General features: G+C 36.5%; 1 protein-coding gene across 3 annotated transcripts in view; it reads left to right on the forward strand.

The window, feature by feature from the left end:
- MORC1 (MORC family CW-type zinc finger 1) overlaps positions 1-19,243 on the forward strand; it is a 363,536-nt gene that overhangs the window by 246,042 nt on the left and 98,251 nt on the right. For all 3 annotated transcript variants that reach the window (XM_082460154.1, XM_082460155.1, XM_082460156.1), the window contains 3 exons: positions 79-143; positions 2,349-2,492; positions 4,699-4,853. In XM_082460154.1, the coding sequence (XP_082316280.1) occupies positions 79-143; positions 2,349-2,492; positions 4,699-4,853 (364 nt within the window). The remainder of the gene's footprint in view (positions 1-78; positions 144-2,348; positions 2,493-4,698; positions 4,854-19,243) is intronic.

Consider the following 19,243-nt stretch of genomic DNA (forward strand, 5'->3'; position numbering starts at 1 on the left):
TTTAGATAATAAATATCAACTCAGCTCTCAATTATTTAATGGCATTATGTGCTCTCCTAACCAAATGTACTTCTCCAGGATGTATTACAGAAAGCTTTGGAAGATGTAAAAGCAAAGCAGAAGATTCTTCAAGAGAAACGGAGGTAAGACATAAGATTTTCTGTTTGCTAGAATCCTCTGTACTATGTTAAAACAAATTCTGATTTCTGAGTAGGCAGATTTGGTGATTATTATGACAGTTTCTCTTCCTTAGCTTGTGACATCTTATGATATTAAGCATAATATGGTAAAAATCCCCCAACCAACGTAATCAATGGAAAGTATTTATAAAGTATATATTTTCATGTACGTATATGTTAAAACTTCTCAATACAGAGTGAAAAATTAGTTCAGTGTTTGATTAGATGAAGAAGAGAACTGCCCAGGGGTCCAGCTGACAACTTCACTTTCCCTGTGTCCTTTGCCATTTAAACTCTGGAGGGTTGGTCCCAGTTCCTTCCCTCTTCTAGTACTGCTTACAATTTAAGATAGAGTATGCTTCAAGTAAAATTATCACTTATATACGGTTAAAATAAAAATACCAAGCCTATTATTACAAAACCATTGTTTACATTGGTAAAGTTGACTTGATGTCCAGTTCAGGTGTTAAGCAAGTTAAATTGAAAATATTCACTGTTGTCCAAGTAAAGTCAGACTTTGGAAGCTGCGATAACTTTGAGAAACAAATTTTTAGGGAAGTGTTACTAGTTTTCAGCATTTTTTGGTGTGTGTGAACCGTGATGTGCTATATAACCATAACTTTCTTCAAAACAAATTTGAAATGTTAATTATGCATTTATCAAAATAAATATAAAATAAATGTCATAGAAATCTTCAATGAAAAGCAAAGGCCTCTTTAAAGCCTTCAGAAAGAAAAAGCTGGTTGATGACTTTTTTGTCATCACAATGATAGGCATGAAAGGTGACCATCCTGTTACAAAAATGCCAGTTGGTGTGAACTTATTTTGTAGCAAAATGCTTTTTTTTACATTTGAAGACAATCAGTAGGCCATTCACTATCACAGAGTGATTATGTCCTACCCTCCAATACTCTGTTTTGGGGTCCCTTACAAAGTCAGTATTCTATTTAGTTAAACAACGGGAACCTAATTATAGAGTAGACATTTTTGAGAAAAACTTTGATTCATATATATTTAACCCTACATGTATATGCATTTAAAAAATACATAATATATTAATTCATGTCAGTAACTCCCTCAGAAAGTCTGATGTACTCTGTATATCATATCCACATAGAAGGACTGATACAACTTTGTCATTGTCCTTTAATGATAGATATATTTAATCAGTCCAGTAAGTATATTATGTCAGTTGTAATAGCCCATGATCATGAATTTGAAAAGGAAAGCAGTTTTTGTGGAATGAGAGGAGCTACAGGATGGGTGGAGGGAAAGAATTATATTTGGTACCATTCTTGGTTAGGAAAGGAGAATAACATTTGCCAGGCACCTGATGTCTTCCAGGTTTATACTGAACATAATCTGTTTTACTCCTCACGGAATCACAAGTGGCTAGGCAGGTATTATTCCCATTCTTCAGACGAGACAGAAAGTTGAAGCGACTCATCCATAGTCACATGGTTGTTACAAAGACAAGCTTGTATTTGAAGTCACATCCATCTTTCTGGTTCTTACATCCAGGTGTTTTTCATAGCTCCAAGCAGCCTCCTGTTACTATGACTGTTTCTGTCGTGTCTGCTATGTCTCATTTTCTATTTTTACACTTTTAATACAAAAGTCACATAAAACATAGTATAGCAGACAGAGTCAGAAAAACAGGAGCTAGTGTCTGTTGCCCTTGTAAACTTGCTTAATTAACTTTGATTTACCTTTGAATTTGGAAAAAGAGAGAAAACTAAAGAATATCTTTTGGCACATTCCAATCTGTGTAGAATATTAGGAGGTTTGAGAACATGCTGAAAATTAGAAATGCCTAAATTTTAAAATGGTCAAATCATCATTTTTCAAAAAATGCTGTGATGTACATATTAGACCAGTTAACATTTCACAACTGCTTTGCACTTTCTAGTTCTTGTAAATTTAAATTGGCAAACTCATTTTTGAATCAAAGAATGCTTGTGTTTGACTGGTATTGTTATTACCTATTATGTTTATGCAAAATACTTGGCCATACAGAGATACCGAGTGTGCTTACTAAGTTTTGCAAAATATCTGTATATTTTATGTATATAGTTCCTTTGATATTTATCTTCTGAGTCTGTTTATTAACAGTTTGTAAACTGTATATTTTTATTAATTTATTTTTTTACTTTCTAAATGTAATGCTAGAGAACTGAAAAAAGCAAGGACACTCACCCTGTTCTTTGGTGTGAACATAGAAAACCGAAGCCAAGCTGGGATGTTCATTTACAGTAATAACCGCTTGATCAAAATGCATGAGAAAGTGGGCCCACAGTTGAAACTGAAGTCGTTGTAAGTATGTTTTTGTTTTCAGAGGCACAGGCAGGATGAGGGAAGTTGCAGTAAGATTTTGTCTGTGGAGTTAAGTGATTAATCATAATGGGAGCAGGTGTCACATCCCCCATCCACCCTTCCCATCAGTGTGCAGGCATTCATCTGCCTAATTTATAATGTCAGTGGAGCTGTGTGCCTGCTCTAAGGAAAAAGCATGCTTTTGGAAATTTTACCATTTCTTGTGCCATCTACTAGGGTTAAGTTTCTGATATTTCAAAAAATAATATAAGCAGAGTAAAGAAATTTTAGAAAAGAAAAGTCCATAGTCTTATACCACAGCTCTGTTAACATTTTGTGCAGCCCCTGCATGTGTGAGTTCCTGCCAGTTACCTGCATGAGCGTATAGTCTTAACACTCTTCAGCCTGCTTGGATCCCAGAGTAATACATTCTGGTGCTTTCGCAGTGGTGGGTCTGAAACTCCACATGCTGCTCTCATGAATTATGCAGAGTCCCGAAGAGAGACCATAGAAAAGCACAGAGTCAGACAGGATAACCGTGAGCAATAGGATGGCTCGGGGGGACAGTTTTTCATCTTGTTCCCTCACTCTCGAGGAATTAGTGATTCACTCATTTGTTCATTCAACAAGCACTTGTATTGCAGTATCTTGTGCCAGGCACTGTACTAAGCTCTGCAGACAAAATGTTGAAAACCTACTACCTTTTGCTAAGGAACTTATAGTCCAGTGAGATGGACAAATGTATAAATACGTATTTATTATTGTGTGGGAACAGCAAGAATGATCTTTTAAAACATAACTTGGTTTACTCTCTTGCTTAACATCCCAGTGCATGTAGAATAGAACTGGTTTTCATCGTCTGCCAGTGATCTGGCCTCTGCCTGGCTCTGGGACACACCCCACCCATCCTCAGCCTCTGCCTGCATTCCCCTCACACCAGCAGGCTCCCTGTTCCTCTGACATCCTAAGCTTGTTCCTGCCTTAGGGCCTTGACATTTGCTCTTCCCTCTGCCTTGAACCTTCTGTCCTCAGGTCTTCTTACTGCTGGTCCTAGCATGTCACTCAGGCACCAGCTCTGAAGTCTGCTCCACAGGAGGGTCTTCTTAGACTGTCTAATTAAAATCAGCCCCTGCCATCACCCCTCTCCACCTTTTCTCTCTTCACAGATTACAGCACCTGCTGTGTTTTCCTTATACCACTTATCGCCATCTGAAATGCCCTTATCACCCTTAATGGCTGTCATCCTTTAATAGAAGAGAAACTTCATAAACAGGGACCTTGTCTTTCTTATTCATAATGTATTCCTAGTTCCTCGAATAGGGCCAGGTGCTGAGCGTGAATGAATTGATGAATGAACAAATATATGTTAGAGGCAAGTATCAGGTGCAAAAAGCCTCTTAGGAGGGGCAGTAAATGAAACTGGGGGAATTTAAGTCAGGTTTCCTGGAAGAAATGATGCCCAAATTCAGACTTACAGAATGACTGGCTGAAGGGAGGGCAGGGTGGAAGGGGAAAGTAATGAAAAACGTGATAGGCAGCGGCCCCAAATTGGGAAGGTGTGACTTGTGTGCCAGGCTGCGGGCACTGGGGAGCCCCTGAAGAGCTAGACTTCTGGATGCCCTTTCCCTAAACAGGTTATAGCACTAAGCAGAATATCCCAGCTACATACATCATGTGCTACTAAAAATGTGAAAAAAAATTTTGAGTTTATCCATCAGGCTGTTACTTCTCAGATAATACAGCCCATATATTCCCACTGAGCACCTGTGGACCTCTGCAATGATGAGGAGAAATCCAACCCGACAGGTGAAATGAGGATGAAAAAAGTGACTGGCTCATATTGTTAAGAGCTCATATGTCAGTTTATTGCCGTAAGGGACTGTTAGGGATGTTTATTGCTAAAAGGACTCCTCTTCCCACCCACCTTGACTCCCCATGTCAGGTTATAGGTTTGGAAAAGGAGTTTTATTAATTCAGTAATGATGTATTAAGAGATTTTGTATTATGGGACCAAGCACAACTAGGATGACCGTAGACTTACATTAAAAAGTACAGTTATAAGATAATTTGTTAACTTTGACATGGTTTGGACCAAATGACTGAATTTGTTTTTTTAAAAATTGATTTTGAAAGATGAGGGTATATTAGCCTTTTCTGTTTCCTTAGCTCAATTTCGTATAATTTCTATATGTATTTATTCTTCCAGACTTGGTGCAGGTGTGGTTGGAATTGTTGATATACCCTTGGAGATCATGGAACCATCCCATAATAAGCAGGAATTTCTCAATGTCCGAGAGTATAATCATCTTCTAAAAGTTATGGGACAATACTTGGTCCATTACTGTAAGGACACTGGAATCAGTGAGTATTCAGTAGTCATAGTAAGAGATACTTAATGGGAGATTAACTTGGCGATGTCTTTAAGCTGGAATGATTGTACTGATTCGGGTAACCAGTAACCCCAAACCCTGAAAGGGAGTGCCTGCATTAAAAAAACAAACATAAAGGAAATTAGTCTTAAAATCTTCCCCAGAATATTATGTGAGAAATAAAGCAGCAGATTAAAAATTCTAAGAGGAGGGCAATCAGAGAGCACTATGAAGTGGCAGCTGATCATGTAGAGAGGGGGCAGAAGTTTGCTGGAAATAAGCTGAGAAACCCCCAAAGGACACTCTAGGACTCTACTGTGTAGGAGTGCAGAGTCCCACATGGACCTGAGTAGCACCTGCAGTATTGTTACATCATGCTGCAGAATAATCATTGTTGACCCTGGATAATTAGAGGTATATTAAACCATGTTTTGTATATCTAATAAGTCTTGAATATGTTAATTCCAGAAAGATTTAGATGAAAAAAATCACTAAAATACGTATGCTTGGAAACGTAAAAAGATAAACTTTAGTTATCTGGAAAATTTGACTTTTTCATATCACCTCACTCTCCAGAGATACCTGAATAGTGGTGTGCTGTGCATTAATTAAATAAACCTCCTTTAAATTATGCAGACATAGGGCTTCATTTATGGAAAGAAATAGGCTACTGTGTATTTGTTCAGTGAATTACATGAAGTATGTATAATTCATGCATATCAAAAATTATGTCTCTAACCTTGAGACAACTTAAAATCTTATTATTGTCCCACTTGAAGTTGTAATCTTAGAATATTTTCTTTTCTTTTGTACCCACTCTGCTTGGTTCTGCAATTTTCTTGTACCAGTGAAACAGGAAAGAGTGCAGGAACTCAGGGGAAAAAAATGTAAAGGGGGAATGAAGTTGAGGGCACAGATTTCCTGCCCAGACTGGATTTTCCTGTCACAGTCTAAAAGCTCCTCAGAGTGTGGTCTGTGGACCGGCGGCATCAGCATTGCCTGAGAGCTTGTTATACATGCAGAATCTCAGGTCCTACCCAAGAGCTACTGGATTAAAATCTGCATGTTAGCAAAATCTCCAGGGGATGTGTATGCACACTAAAGTTTAAGAAGCACTTCTCTGAGGAGTACAACTTTTGCTTAGCATAGGCATACTTTTTCACATGTGTTTTTTTTTTTTTTTTTCTCAGAGATATGTTTGAAGTTATACTAAATGTAGGAATGACTACATTATTTGGCTGGCTGTGCTTAAAGCTGTAGAAGACATAGGAATATACAGGGTGAGGTGGTATAGATCAGTGATCCTCTTGCTGGTCTTTAAATGCTAGCATGACATGGTTCAAAAAGAAAACGCTGAGCATTTGAAAATGATGCCACTTCCCCCGTCCTCATATTTCCTCTGGAAGCTCCTTTGTGTGGAGTGTGGGTAGCCTCCCAACTTTGTACTCTCAACTCCAGGGTGTGACTTGCCAGCCTTCCCCCCCTGTATGTAACTTCCTATTTCTATCTTATCTACCTAACTTTTTCAAAACCTTCTCAGTAGATGTAATAAGAGTCAAGATTAGTAAGTTATATTTGTATTGTAATTATTGATGGTGAATAACATGTTGATTTCCTAACTCCATAATTGTCTCTGAATTGATTTAGGGCTAGAGGATGCTCTCACAAAAGATGTTCCTCTAGAAGGAAAGCAGAGAGTGGAGAAAGGACAGTGAGCTTGTGCATTTGCTCACCTATCTCACAATTTCATCCCCAGACATCATTGTCAAACTGAATCAAGTGATCAAGGTCAGATGTGGTAGTCTCAGGAACTGTGCTGAGGAGATCGACCTTCAAGGTCTTTGCTGATTAATTCCCACAGGAGTAAGCAAAGTTATGTCATGCTTGACTAATACTCTGAAAGCTAGTATTACAGGACACGCAATTTTAATGAAAAGTATTTGGGTAGATTTTTTGCCTTATAAATAAAAGATGCAGTCTTTGTATTTGCTGCAAGTCTGATCAGTTTCTGTGGAAAATTGGGCCCTTGTAAAAATCGAATCAGCAGAAAGGGGAATGGAGAGGTGATGACTTTTGTGTCATTTGTCAAATCTGCATTTACTTTTGGCACAGTTCGTGCTAAGAATCTCAGAAGTGTTTTTCTTGTCTCTGAGTCTGTCCTCACCTCACTGTTTGCTACTATGTTTTCTGAAACTTTATGCATCCTTACATTAAACTGTAATATTAATCATCAGCTTTTTGGAATAGGGAGAGAAGGAGAAGAAGAAGATGGAGGGAAATATCAAATGAAATTTGAGTTTGAGCAGAAGCAATTATGTAGAAGTGTATTACTAAAATTTTCCAAAATGGATCAGAATATAGCTGACGTGCTAAAATGAAATCTATGATGTAATAAGCACAGTCTTTCCCAGCAGCACTCAAATCATAGGGCCTCAGGTTGGTAAGAGGGTTAAAAATCATTTAATTGAGTCACTACCTCCCACCCCATGCTTTAATTCCCCTCTACCTCACGCACCCCTGCCCTAGGCAAGTGGAAGCCACTTTAAGCCTGAACAAGGGTTTTCCATGAAAGAAAAATCGCTACTTCCTGAGGCAGCCCATGAATCTTTGCACAACTGTGTTAGAAAATACATTTTCATGTTAATGTCAAATCTATTTCTCATATGTTCTTTTACTCATTCGTCTGTGCCAGGCGTGGAGTGTTATAGGACCAACACATCAGATGTGGTCCACCCTTTCTGGGAATTTACAGTCTAGCAGGGCTAACACAATTTGACAATTAGAAATGGGATTGGTGGCCAACAGAGAAGAAGTGGGAGCCAGTGATCAGGAGTTCACAGTTTAGAGGCCAGAGAAGGCCTCCGTGAGGAAGAGCTACTTCCTGAAGGATGGGGAGGAGTTAGCAAGGCTAACTTCATTCCTCCCCCTTGGGGCCAGGAAGGATAGGCCTAAAGCCTTTTCAAATGACAGCCGTCTATTTGAAGTTTTCTGTCTCTCTTCAGTCTTATATTATCCTAACATTTCCAAGTTCTGTTGTTATTCTTTATTTGACAAGGCATTAAATATATTCACCATTTTCACCTTATTTTTTGTGAAGTCTATTACCTGGAAACAAAAATTTCAGATGAAACCTTGAATAAAATGGGATCATCATCTCTTTAAGTTGTAATTCTGTTGCTATAGCCTAATATATTCTGAGTAAGCACATTATTGACCCTCAGTATCTTTATTACCAATTAAAGTTCTTAATAAAATGTTTAATGTGTGTTCTTGTTAAGCCATATTTCTTTTATATTTTTCCAGTAAGTGTTTTTGGACCCTAGTGTAGAATCCTACATTTATTCCTATTAAATGTTATCACCTTATTAGGCTCATTTTTTTCGTGTTGTCAGGACCATTTTTGGAATCATATGGTGACTTTTACCTAATGTGCTATTCTTCCTGATATGTTAGGTTTGGCCAGTATTTTCTCTCTGATTTTATTTAAATCCTGTTGCACTGGATACAGAAATCAAGCACTTGGCCCTCCACCAATGACCTCCAATGAGGTAGAAATGGGACACTGGGTGAGGACAATTAACCATATTAATTTCTCAGTTTGTATAATTTTGAAAGTAAGGGATAATATTTGTTAGATGAATAATTCTTTTAAAAATAGATAACTCTCTATGCCTTAGCTTGGGCTGCTATAGCAAGATACCATAGACTGACCAGTTTATGAGCAACGTAAATTTATTTCTCATAGCTTTGGAGGCTGGAAGTCCAAGATCAGGGTGCCAGCACGGTTGGGTTCTGGTGAGAGCCCTTCTTCCAGTTTGCAGGCTGCTGACATCTTGTTGTATCCTCCCATGGTGGAAAAAGAGTGAGTGAGCTCTCTGGACTCTTCTTATAAGGGCACCAGTCCCATGCATGATGGCTCCCCCTAATGACCTCGTTACTTCCCAAAGGCCCCCACTCCAAATACCATCACCTTGGGAATTAGGCATCAACATAGGAATTTAGGAGGGACACAAATGTTCAGCCCATAATAGTCCAGTAGCTAGATGTAGCTAGCTGCTCACAACAAAATTTTGTTTCTCTTATTATATACTTAAGTCTCAGAGATCTCAGGAAGGCACTTCAAGAAAAGTGAAACACAACATTCGGCTAAGGATACACGTTGAGTGAGGAGGCCTATGTAAGTATTGAAAGACGAGGCTATGAGACAAGTTTATTTGAAGGTGTAGGTTGAGAAGCAAGTCATTTTTTTAAATTCAGTTTTTGAAGTTACAGATTTTATGTATTTATTCTATTGTATTTTTAAAATATTGTATTTTATCTTTTATTTGAAAACATTTGTATTATGGTGGTATGGGCTGAATTGTGCCTCCCCTGAATTCATATGTTTTAGTCCTAACTCCCAGAAACCCCCAGAATGTGATTGTGTTTGGAGATAGGACCTTTAAAGAGGTGATTAATTTTAAACGAGGCAGTTAGGCTGGGCCCTAATCCAATGTCACCGGTGTCCTTATACGAAGAGGAAATGTGGACACATGAAGAGACACCAGGGATGGGTGTGCACAGAGAAAAGAATATGTGAGGACGCAGTGAGAAGGTGGAGAGAGGCCTCACAGGAAACCAGCCTGCCAACACATTGATCTTGGGCTTTCAGCCTCCAGAGTGGTGAGGAAATAAATCTCTGTTGTTTAAGCCACCCAGTCTATGGTGTTTTGTTATGGCAGCCTTAGTAAACTAATATATATGGGAAATTGCAAAATTAGGCAGATTTAAGGAAAATGAAATCCGTAAACCCTTCATCCAACCTCAACAGTTATCAACTTCTGGGCAAACTGGTTTTATCCATGCTCCCACCTACTCCCCCACAACTGGGTTATAAAGGACATTCCAGGCACTTTATAATTATATCCGTGTATATATATATATATATATATATATTTTTTTTTTTTTTTTAAACACGGAAGAACTTTTTTTATAAATTTATTTATGTATTTTTGGCTGCGTTGGGTCTTCGTTGCTGTGCGCGGGCTTTCTCTACTTGCAGCGAGCGGGGGCTACTCTTCGTTGCAGTGTGTGGTCTTCTCATTGCGGTGGCTTCTCTTGTTGTGGAGTACAGGCTCTAGGTGTGTGGCACCACAAGCTCTACTTGTGGCACACGGGCTCAGTAGTTGTGGCTCATGGGCTCAGTAGTTGTGGCTCGCGGGCTCTAGAGCGCAGGCTCAGTAGTTGTGGCGCACGGGCTTAGTTGCTCCGTGGCATGTGGGATCTTCCCGGACCAGGGCTTGAACCCGTGTCCCCTGCATTGGCAGGTGGATTCTTAACCACTGTGCCACCAGGGAAACGCTGTATATATTTTAGCATGTATTCCTAAAAGAAAGAACTCTGTTTAAAAACATAACCACAATACAAATATCACACCTAAAAAATTATCAATACTTTCTTAATATCATAAAAATATCCAGCCTATCTTTTATATTTTGAATTATTTTCTATTATAATTCATAGCCCCTCTACTCCATCCTCATATTTCTCTTTACTGCTCACTCTCTCTTTTTTTTTTTTTTTTTTGGCAGTGGGAATTTATTTGTAGGAAAAACTGAGTTGGTTGTCTTATAGTTTTCATGGTTTAAATTTTGCTGACTGAATTACTGGGTGTAGTTTAACAGATTCTTCCATTCTGTTTATTTCTCTGTAAATTGGTAGAATCTAGCAGCTTGACCAAATTCAGATGTGTTTTTCTGTTGTTGTTTCATCAAGATGCTTCAGAGGTGGTAGTGTTTTCTATCAGGAGCCATAAGTCATTCGATTGTCTCTCTTTTAATGATATTAACAGTTAATGATCAAAGCTCGGATCCCTTAAGACTTCCAAAATCTTATATTCTAATTCTTTCATATTTTCTTTGATTATTAACTCTAATACTTCTGTAAAGAAAAACTTTTTTCATCTACTATTTGGTTACCCATGTTAGTTGGTAATTTACTATTTGACAGCAGAAACAATGGAACTCTATACGACTAAACAAATTACATTGGCTGAAAGCTTGATTTGAGAGGAATTAGAGATAAAATTAAAATATTAAAAAACATTATAGACATTTGCCTAACTTATTTTTATGGCATAAATATGTACTCTGTTTAAAATTGTTACTTTGTGCCAGCTCCCAGCAAATAGCAGGATGGTTCAGGAGTTCAGTGGATTGATTTCTTTTTTTTAAAAATGATCACATTCTTAGATTTTATCCACTTACACTGCTTTCACCTGGTAATTGAAATTATCACCATTGACAGCACTCACGCTTCCTTTTCTTTCTGACTGCACTTGTATTATTATCATGATAATGACATTTTTTACATCTACAATGAAGTTTCTTGCTAAAATATCTCAGAGGATCTCACCTATATTGCAAATAAAATATGAAAAAGCCAGCTCCTCTTCTTTTGTCTGGAATTAAATACACTTTGATTCTTACAGTTTGATTTTTCCCTGCCATACCAGAAGCAAGACCTCAAAACTCTGGTCATTAGTATGCATATGTGTACCTTAGAAGAAAGAGTAAGTTGTATCTAATGACTCTGATATTAAGACAGTGCAATCAGAATTAAACATAAGTTGTATTAACAACAGCAAAAAGAGTCTTTAGACTTTGAGACCATTAAGTCAGTTAGGGGGCTTTGTGTATGTCTGAGTAAGGTAAAGAGAGTCCTGGTAGAAAGAAAAATTATGCTAATCCAGGTATTGAGGAGACTTAGGTAGCTAACTAGGCTATTGCCCATGATAACACAGAATGTTTTATGAATATATTTCTATTATTATGTCTAATTTTGATTTCCACATTTTAGAAAGAATAGGAAAAAATGAGTATATCTAAAGAAAACTATGAACATGACGAAATAAAAGTATAACCTGAAAAGGGAAAGTAAAATTGTTCCTTTATAAGGAAAGAACCAGTGGAAACCTAACTCTCCTGAGGTTTGTTTTTGAAAGTTTGTCACCCTGAGGCCTCCATCCATCTTCCTTCTAGTCTCCAGTGTGCAGAACAATGTGGTTCTGAACTGGTAGGCAGGAAGCCCTAGGGGACCTTAGAGGGTGGCTTGGAGTCCTTGAATCCCTGGCTACCAGTGATTGTCTAAAATGGCATTATGTCTTGTACATGTACATGCTACAGTTTTTCCAATACGTGTAGATGTAGTTGTGGGTAGTAAGATGTAAAATCACACAAAAGTATGATTAAATTCATGATTTATTTATTTTTTTTGTCATCATGTATTTTCTCAAGTCGGGAGCAGGGGGTGGTTCTGAAATCATTTTTGCAGCTTAAGGAGATCCTCGTGGGAAGCAGCTGATATGGAATGAGAGAAAATGATGCAACATTGTCAGGTGAAGTAAGGACCTTACTATGAAGTTGGACCAACTCCGCAGATTCCTGGAGTCTGCGGAGTCCGCTGTGCTCACAGTAGAGTGGAGAAGGGAAGGTATTCTGACTGCAGCTGCCACCTACTTCTGCCATTGACTGTACTGTACCATGAGACTGACCCAACCCCACTCCGCCACATTCACGAGCCAAGAGAAAGAATGGCGCTGGAAGCACCTTCAGCACCACTGAAGACATCTTGCCTTGTTTCATCTCGCCTCAATTTAAATAGAGTTCTTTGGGAAATGATCATATAGGCCCTCTCTCATCTCAAATGCACCACACATTCTCTAAGCCATCATGGCAGTTCTTCCTGATAAGTGGCTGCTGGCCTCAAGAGTGTACAGGCTTCACTACCAACTGATGGGAGTTGGCGTATCAGTTGAAACCAGTCTGCTATCCCTAACCCAGAGATGCCATCAAGACTATAAATGATAAATGATCACACCATGGATCAGCTTAGCAAGGGTCTCATGTCTAGCTTAGCTAAGAATGACACAGGTAATGACAAATAGGACAATATTCAACAGAGGAGGAGGTGTGATCAACAGTCCTCTGAGAATGGATGTGTAATTTCTATTTGAGATCTTTAAAAATAGAATATAATCATCTATTTAGATGCAGAACTACCTGAAGGCAGGGACCTCATTTAAATACCATCTCCATCTTAAGATTTTCCTGGTGCTTTGATTTCATAAACTGTTTTAGGTTTCCTTATTTTGATTGAAAACATCAAAGCTTTGCTTTGGTAGTTTATTACTGAATTTTATTACTTCTCCACTTGGCTAACTGATTCCCTGAATGTCATTATACATTCTATGAATAGATATGAAACTGACATCTAGGAGGCTGTTACATTTCTCCTCTTTTTAAGAGGCAAAATCTATGTGAACTGCTCTTTTAGTTACTGTTTTTGTCAGTTTTTTTTAGTAAGTTATTGCTGTAGTTCCCACTATTTTTTCCTGGTTTTAAGAGGCTCCTGAAAAATTAATCAAATTAATTTAAATGTTAGGAATCTTCTGAATACAGTACTCCATACATAGCTAGCAATAAATTAAATTTTCACAGCTTTTCTCAGATACTTATTCTAGAAATCAGGACTTTAATTCTGTGTGCATTAATCCCTGATTATTCCATTAATTTAACAAGCTTGTTGATTATTCAAACAAAAGTCTCAAGGTATGTATTCTATAATTTTGAATATTATAAATATTTCCTGTTTATAAATTTAAACTGAATTTTAAAATCAGAATACCTTGAGGTTGTTAAAATAATATAATTATGAAATTAATAAATTTTGGGTTACCTACATAGCATTCTACATTGGGTGGAAATATTTAAGATGTATTTTTAAAAGTCAAGTACTTTTTCATATTTTGAAATTTCACTTTTTTGCTCTTAATTGACTTCTTGATGAAAGGGCAATTTAAAAACCTTCATTAATACACATTAACAAAAAACGGTTTATTAAAACCATATATTAAAAATACCCATAATTGTATACCACTTCATATGTTAAGGCCAACCTAGTTTAATAAATTTTATTATTAATTTTACTATTTCTTGCCAGACTAGGATAGACAATAATTTTTTTCCAGGTTTATTGGGGTATAATTGACAAAAAAAATCGTGTATGTTTATAAAGTGAACAGCATGATGATTAATGAAATATTTGTGAAATATTTACCACAGTCAAGTTAATTAAAACATCTGTCACGTCACACAGTTACCTTGTTGCATGTGTGGGGGGTAAGAATGCTTAAGATCTACTCTCTTAGCAAATTTCAAGTATGCAATACGGTATTATTAACTATAGTCACCATGCTGTACATTAGATCCTCAGAATTTACTGAGTTTATAACTGAAAGCTTGTACCCTTTGACCAACGTCTCCCCATTACCTCTGGCCCACAGTTGCCAGCAACCACCATTCTACTTTCTGTTTTTATGAGTTCAACTTTATTATTATTATTTTTAGATTCCACATATAAGTCATATCATATATTTTTATGTCTGGCTTGTTTCACTTAGCAGTAATGACCTCCACATTCATTCTTATAGCAAATGGCAGGATCTTCAACTTTTTTATGGCTAAATAATATTTTATTCTCTCTCTCTCGTGCGCGCACACACACACACACACACCATTTTCTTCAGCCATTCATCCATCATTGGACACTTAGGTGGTTTCCATATTTCCATATCTTGCCTGTAGTGACTAATGTTGCAATGAACATGGGAGTGCAAATATCTTCTCAAGATACTGATTCCATTTGCTTCAGATATATACCCAGAAGTGGGTTTCTGGATCATATAATAGTTATATTTTTAATTTTTGAGGAAACTCCATACTGTTTTCCATAATGCTCATACCAATTTACATTCCCACCAACAGTGCACAAGGCTTCCTTTTTCTCCACATCCCCAACATTTGTTTTATCTTCTCTTTTTGATAATAGCCATCCTAACAGGTATGAAGTGATATCTTATTGTGGTTTTGATTTGCACTTCCCTGATTATTTGTGATGTTGAGCACCTTTTCATGTACCTGTTGGCCATTTGTATGTCTTTTTTGGAAAACTGTCTATTCAGGTCTTTTGCCCATTTTTCAGTAAGAGTTTTTTTGTTGTTGTTATTCAATTGTGTGAGTTCTTTGTACATTTTAGATATTAACCCCTTATCATATAAATTACTTGCAGATATTTTCTCCCCTTCTGTATGTTATCTTTTAATTTTTTTGATTGTTTAATTTGCTATATAGAGACTTTGCAGTTTGATATAGTCCCACCTTTTTTTTTTTTTTTTGCTTGTGCTTTTAGTGTCATATCAAAAAAAAAAAAAAAAATCATCACCCAGACCAATGTCAAGGAGCTTTTTATATGTTTTCTTCTAGGAACTTTATGGTTTCAGGTCTTACAATTAAGTCTTTAATTCATTTTGGGTTAATATTTATGAGTGGCATAAAATAGTTTCATTCTTTTGTGAGTATATCCAGTTTTCACACCATTTATTGAAAAGAATGTTCTTTATGTGTGTTCTTGGCACCCTTGTCGAAGATTAGTTGGCTATATGTGTGTAGGTTTATTTCTAGGCTTTCTATTCTATTCCACTTGTCAATGTGTCTGTTTTTATGCCAGTCCCATACTGTCTTGATTACTATAGCTTTGTTATAATTTGAAATTAGGAAGTGTGGTGCCTCCAACTTTGTTCTTCTTTCTCAAGATAGCTTTGACTATTCAAGGTCTTTTGTGGTTCCACACAAATTTCAGTATTGTTTTTTGTACTTCTATGAAAAATGTCATAGTAATTTTCATAGGGATTGCATTGAATCTATAGATTGCTTTGAGTAGTATGGACATACTCTTTCAATCAAATATTCTCTCAATCAAAGAACACAGGATATCTTTCCATTTATTTATGTCTTCAGTGTTTTTCGTCAGTCAATAGATTTCAGTGTATAGGTCTTTCATCTCCGTGGTTAAATTTAATCCTAAGTATTTTCTTGTTTTTGATACTATTGTAAATGAAATTGCTTTCTTAATTTCTCTGTCAGATAGTTCATTGTTAGTGACAGAGATGCAACTGATTTTTGTATGTTGATTTTGTATCTTGCAACTTTACTGAATTCCTTGTTTGGTTTTTTGGTGGAGTCTTTAGGTTTTGCATATATACTATCATGTCATCTGCAAACAGAGAAAATTTTAACTTCTTCCTTTCTGATTTGGTTGCCTTTTATTTCTTTTTTCATGACTAATTGCTCTGGTTAGGACTTCCAGTACTGTGTTGAATAGAAGTGGCAAAATTGGACATCCTTGTCTTATTCCTGATCTTGAAGAAAAATTTTAACTTTTCACTGTTGAGTATGATGTTGGCTGTGGGCTTGTTGTCTGTGGCCTTCATTATGTTGAGGTACATAGTTTCTGTAATTCATTTGTTGAGAGTTTTTATTATAAAGTGGTGTTGAATTTTGTCAAATGCTATTTCTGTACCTATTGAGATGATCATATGATTTTTAGTCTTCATTCCATTAATGTAGTGTGTCATATTTATTGATTTATGTATGTTGAACTGTTTTTGCATCCAGGGATAAATACCACATGATCCTTTTATTGTTCTGTTGAATTTGGTTTGCTTTGTTTCGTTGAGGATTTTTGCATCTATGTTCACCAGTGATATTAGCCTATACTTTTCTTTCCTTATAATGTCCTTATCTGGTTTTGGAATCAGGGTAATACAGACCTCATAAAATGAGTTTGGAAGGGTGTCCTCCTCTTCAGTTTTTTGGAAGAGATAGAGAAGGATACGTATTCATTTCTTTAATGTTTGATAAAATTCACCACTGAAGCCATCTGGTCCTGGGCTTTTTATTTGTTGGGAGATTTTTTAAAAAAAATTTTATTGACATACAGTTGATTTACAATGTTGTGTTAGTTTCAGGTGTACAGCAAAGTGAATCAGTTATATGTCTACATATATCCACTCTTTTTTTTTTTTTTATTCTTTTCCCATATAGGCCATTACAGAGTACTGAGTAGAGTTCCCTGTGCTATACAGCAGGTTCTTATTAGTTACCTATTTTATATATGGTAGTGTGTATATGTCAATCCCAGTCTCCCAATTTATCCCTCCTGCCCCTTATCCCCTAGTTAGTTAGTTTTCTACATCTGTTAGTTAGTTTTCTACATCTGTTAGTTCTACATCTAAGTTAGTTTTCTACATCTGTGACTCTACTTCCGTTTTGTAAATAAGTTCATTTGTACCCTTTTTATTAGATTCCACATATAAGTGATATCATATGATGTTTGTCTTTCTGTGTCTGACTTATTTCACTCAGTATGACAATCTCTAGGTCCATCCATGTTACTGTAAATGGCATTATTTTGTTCTTTTTCATGGCTGAGTAATATTCCATTGTATATATGTACCACATCTTCTTTATCCATTCCCCTGTTGACGGACATTTAGGTTGCTTAGATGTCCTGGCTATTGTAAATAGTGCTGCAATGAACATTGGGGTGCATGTATCTTTTCAAATTATGGGTTTCTCTGGGTATATGCCCAGGAGTGGAATTGCTAGGTCATATGGTGATTCTATTTTTAGTTTTTTAAGGAACCTCCATACTGTTCTCCATAGTGGCTACACCAATTTACATTCCCATCAACAGTGTAGGAAGGTTCCCTTTTCTCCACACCCTCTCCAGCATTTACTGTTTGTAGATTATTTGGTGATGGCCATTCTGACTGGTGTGAGGTGATACCTCATTGTAGTTTTGATTTGCATTTCTCTAATAATTAGTGATGTTGAGCATCTTTTCATGTGCTATTTGGCCATCTGTATGTCTTCTTTGGAGAAATGTCTATTTAGATCTTATGTCCATTTTTTGTATGGAAACACAAAGGACCCCAAATAACCAAAGCAATCTTGAGAAAGAAAAATGGAGCTGAAGAATCAGACTCCCTGACTTCAGACTATACTACAAAGCTACAGTCATCAAAACAGTATGGTACTGGCACAGAAACAGAAATATAGATCAGTGGAACAGGATAGAAAGCCCAGAGATAAACCCATGCACCTATGGTCACCTAATCTATGACAAAGGTGGCAAGAATATATAATGGAGAAAAAGACAGTCTCTTCAATAAGTAGTGCTAGGAAAACTGGACAGCTACATGTAAAAGAATGAAATTAGAACACTCCTTAACACCATACAGAAAAATAAGCTCAAAATGGATTAAAGACCTAAATGTAAGGACGGGCACTATAAAACTCTTAGAGAAAAACTTTGGCAGAACACTCTTTGAAATAGCAGCAAGATCTTTTTTCATTCACCAACTAGAGTAATGGAAATAAAAACAAAAATAAGCAAATGAGATCTAATTAAACTTAAAAGCTTTTGCACAGAAAAGGAAACCATAAACAAAACAAAAAGACAACCCTCAGAATGGGAGAAAATATTTGCAAATGAAGCAACTGACAAGGGATTAATCTCCAAAATATACAAACAGCTCATGCAGTTCAATATCAAAAAAAAAACCCAGTCGAAAAAATGCTGGGAGATTTTTGATTACTGATTCAATCTTTTTACTCACTCTTGGTCTGTTCATATTTTCTATTTCTTCATGATTCAGTCTTGGTAGTTTGTATGTTTCTAGGAATTTACCCATTTCTTCTTGGTTATATAATTTGTTGGCATATAATTGTTCATAGCAGTCTCTTAAGATCCTTTGTATTGATAGTTCTGTGGTATCAGCTGTAATGTCCCCTCTTTCATTTCTGACTTTATTTATTTGAGTCTTCACTGTTTTTCTTAGCTAGTCTTATTAACAGTTTTACAATTTTGTTTATCTTTTCAAAAAGCAGCTCTTAGTTTCATTGATCTTTTCTATTGTTTTCTGTTCTCTATTTCATTTATTTCTGTTCTGATCTTTGCTCTTTTCTTCCTTCTGTTAATTTGGGCTTAGTACTTTTTCTACCTCCTTGAGGTATAAAATTAGGCTATTTGAGATCTTTCTTGTTTCTTAATGTAGGTGTTTATTGCTATGCATGGGTTTATTTCTGGGCTTTCTGTTCTGTTCCATTGATCTCTATTTCTGTTTTTGTGCCACTGCCATACTGTTTTGATGACTGTAGCTTTGTAGTATAGTCTGAAATTAGGCAACCTGATTCCTCCAGCTCTGTTCTTCTTTCTCAAAATTGCTTTGGCTCTTCAGGGTCTTTTGTATTTCCATACAAATTTTTAAATTATTTGTTTAGTTCTATGAAAAACCCCATTGGTAATTTGATAGGGACTGTATTGAATCTGTAGATTGCCTTGGGTAGTATGGTCATTTTAACAATATTGATTCTTCCAATCCAAGAACATGGTATATCTTTCCATTTGTTTGTGTCATCTTCAATTACTTTCATCAGTGTCTTATAGTTTTCAGAGTATAAGTCTTTTGCCTCCTTAGGTAGATTTATTCCTAGGTATTTT

This window comes from Balaenoptera physalus (assembly GCF_965194825.1).
Source record: "Balaenoptera physalus genome assembly, chromosome: 4".
NCBI classification, from domain to species: domain Eukaryota; kingdom Metazoa; phylum Chordata; class Mammalia; order Artiodactyla; family Balaenopteridae; genus Balaenoptera; species Balaenoptera physalus.